Raw genomic sequence first — 11,328 nt, 5'->3', positions numbered from 1 at the left:
TTGGGGCGGTGTGTGAATTGGAGTGGGTCTAGGGTGTCCGGGAGGATGCTGCTGATGTGAGCCCTGACCAGCCTTTCAAAGCACTTCATGACCACCGACGTGAGTGCCACGGGGCAGTAATCATTTAGGCAGGTAACCTTCGCATCCTTGGGCACAGGGACTGCTGAAACATGTATGTATTACAGACTCAGTCAGGGAGAGGTTGAAAATGTCAGTGAAGACACTTGACAGTTGGTCTGCGCATGCTTTGAGTACACGTCCTGGTAATCCATCTGGCCCAGCGGCTTTATGAATGTTGACTTGTTTAAAGGTTTTGTTCACATCGGCTACCGACAGTGTTATCACACAGTCATCCAGAACAGCTGGTGCTCTCGTGCATGCTTCAGTGTTGCTTGCCTAGAAGCGAGCATAAAAGGCATTTAGCTCGTCTGGTAGCATCTCGTCACTGGGTCACTCAGAAAACCTCATTTTGCTCTCTTGAGAACCAGGTCTGCCTTCTGTAGCCTTTCTCAATAGCAAGGATATGCTCACTGAGTATGTACATAGTCAAAGATTTCCTTAATTTTGGGTCAGTCACAGTGGTCAGGTATTCTGCCTCTGTGTACTCTGTTTAGGGCCAAATAGCAATCTAGTTTGCTCTGTTTAAAAAAAATATATTTCCAATGTGTCAAATAATTATCTTTTTGTTTTCTCATGATTTGGTTGGGTCTAATTGTGTTGCTTTCCTGGCCTCTGTGGGGTCTGTTTGTGTTTGTGAACAGAGCCCCAGGACCAGCTTGCTTAGGGAGCTCTTCTCCATGTTCATTTCTCTGTAGGTGAAGGCTTTGTTATGGAAGGTTTGGGAATCGCTTCCTTTTAGGTGGTTGTAGCATTTAATGGCTCTTTTCTGGATTTAGATAATTAGTGGGTATCGGCCTAATTCTGCTCTGCATGCATTATTTGGTGTTTTAAGTTGTACACAGAGGATATTCTTTTGCAGAATTCTGCAAAGAGTCTACATTTGGTGTTTGTCACATTTTGTGAATTCTTGGTTGGTGAGACGGTCCCCAGACTTCACAACCATAAAGGGCAATGGGTTCTATAACTTATTCAAGTATTTTTTTGCCAGATCCTAATTGGTATGTCGAATCAGATCATTCACAGCTCTCTCTCTCTCTCTCTGGATATAGCACATCTGGGAAATACTTATCTGTATATAGTTATGAGAGAGAGAGAGACTACCAGACATGAGAGAGGAGAGCGACGAGGTAGTGGATTTGGGGTAGGAAGGAGGGGAGGAAGATTACAACTGAGAGGAAGAGAAGAAAAGGGCATATTAAAGATGCAAGAGAGGGAAAGAAGAGGAGGGAGAGCAGGATGTGGAAAGAAAACCAGAGGGACAGCAGAGATAGAGAATGGAGGTGAAAAGTGGCTATAGAGGTATTATCATGGGATTAAGAGGATGAAAGAAAGCATGATACTGCATTCAGATGTGCAGAGGCACATGCAACACACTCATGTCAAAACTACACAGGAGAGTCTCATTGTGCAAGAGAACACGTTCGAGACAAATCCACAGTATATAGTATTTTCTAAGTCTGTATAGGTCAATAATAGGATATGTTCTGTTGGCTCTTGCTCTGTTGCAGATAGCCAAAAGGGGGCACCGTTTTACTTCTGATCATGAGGCACTAATTGGGCCAATATAGAGTTATGCACACCACTTCATCACACTGTAGATACCAATGTTGGCTGAGTTTACACTGGTCTTTTGATCAATCAGATCAGCTCTTTTTTTGTGTAAACACAGACTAAATGCATTAGAAGTTACTTTTCCTCTATCAATTCACAATCTCTACCCTTTCATTTCTCTTTGTGTCTTAATGCAGTGAAACAAAATACTTCAATATCATTTAGAGGACAAAAAACTAATGCCTGAAGACGACCATCAGTTGACTGGCAGGATTTCCAGTAGTCCACTTGCAGACCAATACCTGCAGACCAATTCCCCAGCCTTTCCCCTCTCATCAATAAACAATAGGCTGGCCAGCAAGATCTCTAAATGTTGGCTAATCAAATCTTCTCACCGTTTCACTAATTTAATTGGTTTTCTCTAACCAGCAGCATAACTCATCTCCCTGAGTTCAAATCCACGTGAGAATTGTGAGTGGTTTGGCTCTCTAATTGCAGGCTCTTGTAGGGGTGTTTTATAGGGCATAGGGGCCCAGCACTTGATCAGAGCACTGATGAAAATGTCACCTCGTCAGAGAGTAGGTGCCACATCAGCCTCCTAAACGCTGAGTGATGCAGCGAATTCTCACTTGCCCACGATGCAGCTCATCAAACACACACACACACATAAGCACACGCACACACACAACCACGCACATAAGCAGCACCCAACATGACAGCAGTGTCACAGGCCTTATTGCCATGTGTCAGAGTTACTTCGAAATTGGTATCATCTCACCCAATTACCGTAATTACAGCAAGCACGGTAATAGCCTCTAATAAAGAGGGAGGAAGAGAGGGAATGAGAGGGAGGGAAATGCTCGCTGGCTCATTTTACACTTGAGTATACTTAGTTTAGGATAGTTCAGCTCAGAAAAAGCAACCGATTAAAGGGTAGTAAAGGAATAAATAAGAGAGGGAGAAAACTATTATGTGAGAAGTGAGGGAGCACATAGTTTGAACCCGTGGTCTATCTGCTACACTGCATCACCACAGACAATGCCCTGGCCATAGAAATACAATGACTCATTCTACTGGCACTCCTTTCAACCTGCCTGACATTTCTTTGAAAGAAACCCAAAATATTTTGTTTGAATGTGAGAAGTGTGAGACCCACATCCTTCAGAGCTCTAGTAGTCCAATGCCCTTCAACTGATCAGTCGAATGACGCTCCTTAAGGATGCACAGATCAAGGATTTGGGCAGTTCCTTGATGACAGATTTTCAAACATGATCCAAAAGGCTGCAGGCCAGGGTGAGCTAGCTATTGCTCTAGCCACAGCAGTTTAAACATTTCAGCAGTTTGTGTGATGTGTAATGCTATCAGGTATACACACCTTGGCAAAAGGCATGTGTGTTTCTGCATCTTCTCTGTGTCAATCTAACACGCTGCCTGCACTGTCCAATCAACATTTAGAGTGGCTGTGGGATGAGATTAACTGTCCGACCCCACCCACCTCTATACGATAAGCACTGTGTGCTGTAAAAAGGTGAGGCATCACTCTTCACCAGACGGTATATTCTAACAAGAGTGTTTAAAAGTACCGGTAAACAGTAATGACTGATGACTCAGAGACCGGACACACACCACACCGGCTGTCTGCACACCCGCCGGCTGAGGTGTGTGTGACCTCCAGTCATTTGCTATGTCACCTGGCGGAGCTATTCAGTGAGCCCCTCCCTCCACAGAGTGACACTGTGCTTCCTGATGCTAACACTGGGAACGGAAGAGTCGGACAGAGGTCACGCCACTGTGGATGAGCACAGCTGGCATCCATCACACAGACACCAGCCTACAGGAGCACAGAGGAGCCACGGAGCTCAGCCATATGTCCCACTAACACAGGACACACACTTTCACCTGAGACTGTATGTTTCACTGCTTCAGGCTCACAGCCTCAGAGTTGAGCGTGGTTGAAGTGGGCTAAAGGAAGACGGAAGGAAGACAAAGCATTGCACTGAATCAATAGATGGGATGCAAGGGGAAGGTCAAATGAAGTGCATTGAAGTAGGTAGCTAAGATGAAGAGGGAACATGGTACAGTGTGTGTTGTGATCCGGCAGGGACAGAGGGTTCTTTCTGGAACACAGAGGGAGAGAAGAGAGAAGGCAAAGGGCAAAGCTCAGTGGGATAGAGCAGGAGAAGAGGCACTGCAGAAAGAAAGCTTTGATATGAGGAGGAGCTTGCAGAGCTGCAGAGTCCTGCCTGCCCTTCAGACAGTGGAGAGGAAAGTAGGACGGGGTGCATCGAATAGGAGGGTAGGACTCTGTGTACCAGCAGGTCTGTGTGTGTGTGTGTGTGTGTGTGTGTGTGTGTGTGTGTGTGTGTGTGTGTGTGTGTGTGTGTGTGTGTGTGTGTGTGTGTGTGTGTGTGTGTGTGTGTGTGTGTGTGTGTGTGTGTGTGTGTGTGTGGAGGAAATAATGATTGTTTTGTGTATGTGTATGCATGTGCGTGCATGCGCGTATGTCTGTTTGTGTGCGTGAATGTGTGTGTGTGTGCGTATGTGTGTGTGTACGTGCATGCATTTGTGTGAAAAGCAAGACCACCTTTGGAGCTCCTGTGTGTTGAGCCCACAGACCCTGGCACCCTTTTAATAGCTTTCTCTAGTCACAATGTCGCGCAGCAAAGGCCTGGCTGTGAATACCAAGAATATAGGCCAGCTCCTACTGTATAACACAGACATGAAAGTATGGTTTTGTGTATGAGAGAGACATACTGGTGACTCTGGGTCTTCCTTTCCTGTGGCGGTCCTCATGAGAGCCAGTTTCATCATAGCGCTTGATGATTTTTGTGATGGCACTTGTAAGAAACTTTAAAAGTTCTAGACATTTCTGGATTGACTGACCTTCATGTCTTACAGTAATGATGGACTGTCATTTCTCTTTGCTTATTTGAGCTGTTCTTGCCATTATATGGACATTGTCTTTTACCAAATAGGGCTATCTTCTGTATACCACCCCTACCTTGTCACAACACAACTGTCTCTTCACAGTCCCCAAGTCCAGAACAGACTATGGGAGGCGCACAGTACTACATAGAGCCATGACTACATGGAACTCTATTCCACATCAAGTAACGGACGCAAGCAGTACAATTACATTTAAAAACAGATTTAAAAAACACCTTATGGAACAGCCGGGACTCTGAAGCAACACAAACATTGGCACACACACACACACACACACACACAATAACATACGCACTATAAATACACATGGAGTTAGCACTGTAGATATGTGGTAGTCGTGGAGTAGGGGCCTGAGGGCAGACAGTGTGTTGTGAAATCTGTGAATGAATTGTAATGTTTTAAAATGGTATAAACTGCCTTAATTTTGCTGGACCCCAGGAAGAGTAGCTGCTGGGGGATCCATAACAAATACAAATACATCTGACTGGCTCAAACGCATTAAGAAGGAAAGAAATTCCACAAATTAACTTTCAACAAGGCACATCTGTTAATTGAAATGCATTTCAAGTGACTACCTCTTGAAGCTGGTTGAGAGAATGCCTATCTCAAGGCCACCAGACTGTTAAACAGCCATCACTAACATTGAGTGGCTGCTGCCAACATACTGACTCAAATCTCTAGCCACTTAATAATTAAAAATGGGATGTAATAAATGTATCACTAGTCACTTTAAACAATGCCACTTTATATAATGTTTACATACCCTACATTACTCATCTCATATGTATATACTGTACTCTATACCATCTACTGCATCTTGCCTATGCCGTTCGGCCATCGCTCATCTATACATTTATATGTACATATTCGTATTCATTCCTTTACACTTGTGTGTATTAGGTAGTTGTTGTGAAATTGTTAGATTACTTGTTAGATATTACTGCATGGCCAGGAACTAGAAACACAGGCATTTCGTTACACTCGCATTAACATCTGCTAACCATTTGTATGTGACCAATACAATTGAATTTGATTTGAGAATGCCAAGACTGTTCAAAGCTGTCATCAAGGCAAATGGTGGCTACTTTGAAGGATCTCAAATATAAAATATATTTTGATTTGTTTAGCACTTTTTTGGTTAGTACATGATTCCATATGTGTTATTTCATAGTTTTAATGTCTTCACTATTATTCTACAATGTAGAAAACAGTAAAAATAAAGAAAAACCCTTGAATGAGTAAGTGTGTCCAAACTTTCGACTGGTACTGTATGTGTGTATGTGCGCACACACAAGTGAGTGTGTATGTGCGAGAGATTAGGTTAGTAATGTGCGTGACCATGGATTGATGAGTTCATACAGTATGCAGGTGAATGAGGGATGAATATTCTATGTGTTAGATGTGTGATCACAGTAATGAAGGTGAAGGATGGAGCTTACTGATGATTGTACTGATGATTGTACTGATGATTGTACTGATGAGTGTACTGATGAGTGTACTGATGATTGTACTGATGAGTGTACTGATGATTGTACTGATGAGTGTACTGATGAGTGTACTGACGATTGTACTGATGAGTGTACTGATGATTGTACTCATGAGTGTACTGATAATTGTACTGATGATTGTACTGATGAGTGTACTGGTGAGTGTACTGATGATTGCACTGATGATTGCACTGATGATTGTACTGACGATTGTACTGATGAGTGTACTGATGATTGTACTGATTAGTGTGCTGATGATTGTACTGATGAGTGTACTGATGATTGTACTGATGAGTGTACTGATGAGTGTACTGATGAGTGCACTGATGATTGTACTGATGAGTGTACTGATGAGTGTACTGATGAGTGCACCGATGATTGTACCGATGAGTGTACTGATGAGTGTACTGATGAGTGTACTGATGAGTGTACCGATGATTGTACCAATGAGTGTACTGATGAGTGCACTGATGATTGTACTGATGAGTGTACCGATGATTGTACCAATGATTGTACCGATGAGTGTACTGATGATTGTACTGATGAGTGTACTGATGATCGTACTGATGAGTGCACTGATGATTGTACTGATGAGTGTACTGATGAGTGTAATGATGATTGTACTGATGAGTGTACTGAAGATTGTACTGATGAGTGTACTGATGAATATACTGATGAGTGTACTGATTAGTGTGCTGATGATTGTACTGATGAGTGTACTGATGAGTGTACTGATGAGTGCACTGATGAGTGTACTGATGAGTGTACTGATGAGTGTACTGCTGATTATACTGCTGATTGTAACTGATGAGTGTACTTATGATTGTACTGATGAGTGTACTCAGCCTGGAGAGGGACCAGTTGTCTCTGGTGTGTATGACTGTTTATTCTAACATAACATTCGTACTCCAGTCAAGTGTATGACATGAGAGATCATGTCAATGTGTCAGACAGGAGATTGGTGTGTGTGTGTGCCATGTGATATTGTTACGTGCTCTAGGTCCCCTCTCTCTCGTCACAGCCCTTTGTGTGTGTGCACCGAGAATACTGCAGCACAGAGTTGTGCGCACACACACACACACAGCATTGAATAAAGAGAGGGCTCACACAAACAAACACACGTATCCATACACACACGTACGGACGCACACATACACACAGAATTATGTAACCATGCCAATGCCATCCCACATCTGTCTGTGGAGTAAACCCAGCATCTGCAAGGTCATTCAGCGACCTCCGTTAAGAGAAGACTACTGTGTGAAAACTCATGTATGACCAATCAGATACTGCATATTGATCTCTGTGAACTTCTCACCTAAATATTGTCCACCTGCTCTAAGGTTCATTTAATCTCACCAAGGCGCAGCAGCAGCCATGACGGTACAAGGGAGTCATCACATGGATTACACTATTGGCCAAATCGAGTCCAGACCTATCCATCTCTTGGGAATCCATAAACAGACGACATGCATTGAGAAAACTGTGGGTTCTTCAGCTCGATAGACCCAGACACTGAACACAGGAGACCTGCACATAGCCAATTTAAGAACAGATGTTATTGCGGTGCTCTTTGACATTATAGCCTGGGTGAGGGGGTGTCAGAAATCTCCCAGATTAACGACCACACGGTTTATAGCCTTGGAGTCCTGCCAAATGGAGGAATTTGCTTCCTTTGCTGAATAACTTAACGGTGGTGTCTATAGGCATTCTGTTGCCCTGGTCCGACCGGTGCAATAACTAACTGTGATGGCTGATCACCGAAGTTGCCCGAGTCAATTGCGACTGATTGATAAATTGATAGCGCAATCATTTGCCCACAGGATGCAACACCAATGCATCCAATGCATTCTAACTTTTCTACAATTTCAGCCAGTACTTTTGAAAGTGGTGCTCACGAGCCAAAACAGGTCCCCATTTTTTCTGTTCTACGTCATCCAATTGTGTACTACGTCAACCATTTCGTGAGATATGTTATGAATTCGTATCATAGCATTTTGCAATTTGTGTGATATGTTACAAATCCAATTTGTGCAATATGTTAAAATATTGTTTCTCTATAAAGATATCGGTAAATGGTAAGTGTCCTTCATATCTAATCCATCCAGTTGGAGACTATATTTGTAGAAACGTCACCAGTGCAGTGGGACACATAGGCTACAGTAACATAAATGGGTTAGGCGATGTTACCATCTTTTGCATATCATGTTTGAATTTGGCGGCCTTGAATTAGGCTACCTTCAAGAGGTTATGCTATAGTGGTAATGTAACTTTTGTCTGTAAACAAGATCCAGACAGAGCATTTAAATTGTACTGCACCATACAGCTCTCCGGGATCAGTGAAATGTTCGCCGTCATGATGCACACTTGGAGACTTGCTTGCGTCAATGATAAGAACAAAGACAACGTTGGGCATCAAAGGCGATAAATTGTGTGATTCTTCCACGCTATTTGTGCAACCAAGTCATGTCGAGCAAGCTGCAGACGCAGCGACGGGTTGATGTTGCTCCACGGTGGTTATAAGCTGTAGCCTACCTGTCCTGCACGGACGATATTACGTGGAAGAATTCTGGAGGACCCACCATGAATAGATTGAGGCGTTTATAAACGCGCAATTACACAAATTCGTTGGTTATCCAAAATGGCACTATTATTTCACACTATGTTCAGTAACTTGGTAGCATAGCAGATCTATGCTACAGTAGGACGGCAATACTGATAGGCTAGTCCGTTGGTGGGTGGTCGATCGGGAAAGAGGGCAGGACACTCACCTAACTTTTGCTGCCACGGAAGATATCGCATCGTTTCTTAAATTCTTCCTTTTAGACACGACAGTTCCCATGCTGGCATGGAAACGACGCAGGCAGGAAACAGCTCATTCCAGAACAACCAAGGATGGAGAAATTCGGTGAGAAAACACTATAACGTTAAAGGAAATCCAGGCAAGACAGGCATTCCACTACGGCAGGAATCTTTGTGTTTTCAGGTCTGCAGAGCGCTCTCTCAGAAAGAAAACAATAGATGTGAGGTAACCCAGAATACACAGACAAGCACCAACAGTGCTCTCTCTTTCTCCCTCACCCTCTTTCTCTCTCTCTTCATTACTCAAAACGGAGAAAATGGGATGGGAGGGGGTTGGACTCCTGCTAGTCACCATCAGGTGTGTGTGTGTGTGTATCCAAGAAGGGGCAGGGGTGGCAGCAGTAGACAGGAAACTGAGCAGAGCCATATAAGGAGTTGTCATCCCCCCACAACACACAGTGAATTCCTTAGGAATAAGCATGTATGTACACACATACCGGTGTGTGCAAGTGCATTGTCCCTAGAGGACTGCATTTTACTTGGTACATCTTTCTAAAGTCAAGATATAAGGTCTGCACACATCCTGTAAGTATATGTTGTTGTGCTTAGTTGAGTGGCTTTCTAGCACAAAGTGAGAGATTGACATGACATACAAATTGTTAACCCACAGGGAAGGATACACTGGGGAATTGTGGTTGTCTAAACACACACTCCACTGGCAGACACAGCAAACATAGCCACCAGACAAGCAGCAAGTAACGGGCCATCAGCCTTCTAAAACGAATCAATCAATCCACAAATCAACCTGCCTGCGAAACACATGAAGACACTGGACGTCCTTGGGAGTTGATTGAATCTTTTTCAGTCATTGTTACACACACGCGCACACATGCATTCACACACACTCACACTGAGACAAAAGGGATATAAATAAATCAATCAATTGATCAAGGCACCCCAGATCAGTGTGCTCTGAAGGCAGTTAGGCAGTAAATAATGTGAGGCAGCTGTGAGGAGCCTGGCCGGCAGCATGTGGACCGACTGCAGATGAAGGCGGGAACGGAGGGATGAATGAAGAGAGGACAGTGTGGCTCCACACACTAAAGAGAGGAGAGGAGCAGCAGATGAGGGAGGAAATAGGAGAGATGAATGAAGGTGAAAGACAGTCTAAAGTCAGGGGTGTGGCTCTGACTAGTGCAGGCAGAAAATAGATTGTGTGTGTGTGTGTGTATGTGTGTGTGTGTATGTGTGTAGAAAAGACAGAACAAATGGAGGAAAGAAAAGAAAGATGTGAGAAAAGGAAAAGAGACAGTTACTGTATTGGCCTCAACCATTGTCCGACACCAGACCTTTCACTAAAAGCAGACATGTATGTGTCTGCCAGAGATATATGTATATCCTTTGGCCCCAAAACCACTCAGTGTTTGACTGAAGCAATTGCTGATCAATATTGGAGTCTGTGGAGCAGTTCTACCAGTCTAGTGCATGGCTGGAGTGTCGCTCTCACTTTACTCTGCCCCATTGAGTACTTTGAAATGACATCCATCCTTCCTCCTTCAACCAAGGTGATCTCAGATCTAACATGATCAGAAATTATGGGGAAAATCTTGCTCTCAACCATACATCGTAATTAGATTTGGGAGAGCTGAGATGATCTCATTGCCAGTAAGAAATTATATGTCGCTCTCCGTGGTCCTGAAAAGAAAGAGCAGACGCATATCTTTACTTGATCAGATTCTGTGAGACTGGAAGAAAGAAAGTATAAGACAATTTCCCAACAAAATCCAGACAGCCCCACTTGGCTATATGGTGTGTCACTCTCCATGGTGCTGAAACAACAGGTCTAACTGACTTGGGGAAAGAATGTATGTCGCTCTCTGCGGTCCCGAAACATCAGTTCAGATGTACCACCAGGATGAAATGTGTTTTTCTCTCCGTGGTCCTGAAACATCAGTTCAGATGTGCCACTAGGAGAACATGTGTCGCTCTTTCCATGGTCCTGAAACATCAAAGTCCAAACGTAATACTAGGAGAAAAGTTGTCGCTCTCCGTAGTGCTGAAACAATACATACATGTCTGATAGCTACTCTACTGTAAGTGCATGTTGATAGCTACTCTATTGTAAGTGCATGTTGATAGCTACTCTACTGTCAGTGCATGCCTGCCACACGGTGTTCAGGCAGACAGTGGCATGAGAGTCCCACAGGACTGAACAAGGACAACCTTGATCTCCTGGCAGTTTTAATAGTTTAGGAGCACCAGAGCGCCACCGCTCTATTTCACTCAGAGGAGCTGCTCATGCACATTAAGGTCATTGTCTTTTAGTTGCTAACAAAGCGATCCTCTAAAGAGTATTGTGTCCATATTAGGACAGTCTCTGAAGAGTACGTGCTCATATTAGGACAGTCTCTGAAGAGTATGT

The 11,328-nt window shown here is 43.7% G+C and overlaps 1 protein-coding gene across 1 annotated transcript in view; it reads right to left on the bottom strand.

Moving 5' to 3' along the window:
- Positions 1–9,127, bottom strand: part of LOC115126332 (NMDA receptor synaptonuclear signaling and neuronal migration factor-like) — an 82,587-nt gene extending 73,460 nt beyond the window's left edge. Inside the window, exon 1 of the mRNA XM_065016866.1 lies at positions 8,876–9,127. Within this exon, the coding sequence (XP_064872938.1) occupies positions 8,876–8,946 (71 nt within the window). The 5' untranslated portion in view covers positions 8,947–9,127. The remainder of the gene's footprint in view (positions 1–8,875) is intronic.
- Positions 9,128–11,328: the final 2,201 nt, after the last annotated feature.

The sequence above is a fragment of the Oncorhynchus nerka genome, linkage group LG4 (assembly GCF_034236695.1).
Source record: "Oncorhynchus nerka isolate Pitt River linkage group LG4, Oner_Uvic_2.0, whole genome shotgun sequence".
Lineage (NCBI taxonomy): Eukaryota > Metazoa > Chordata > Actinopteri > Salmoniformes > Salmonidae > Oncorhynchus > Oncorhynchus nerka.
This window is presented reverse-complemented; position numbering and strand designations above follow the sequence as displayed.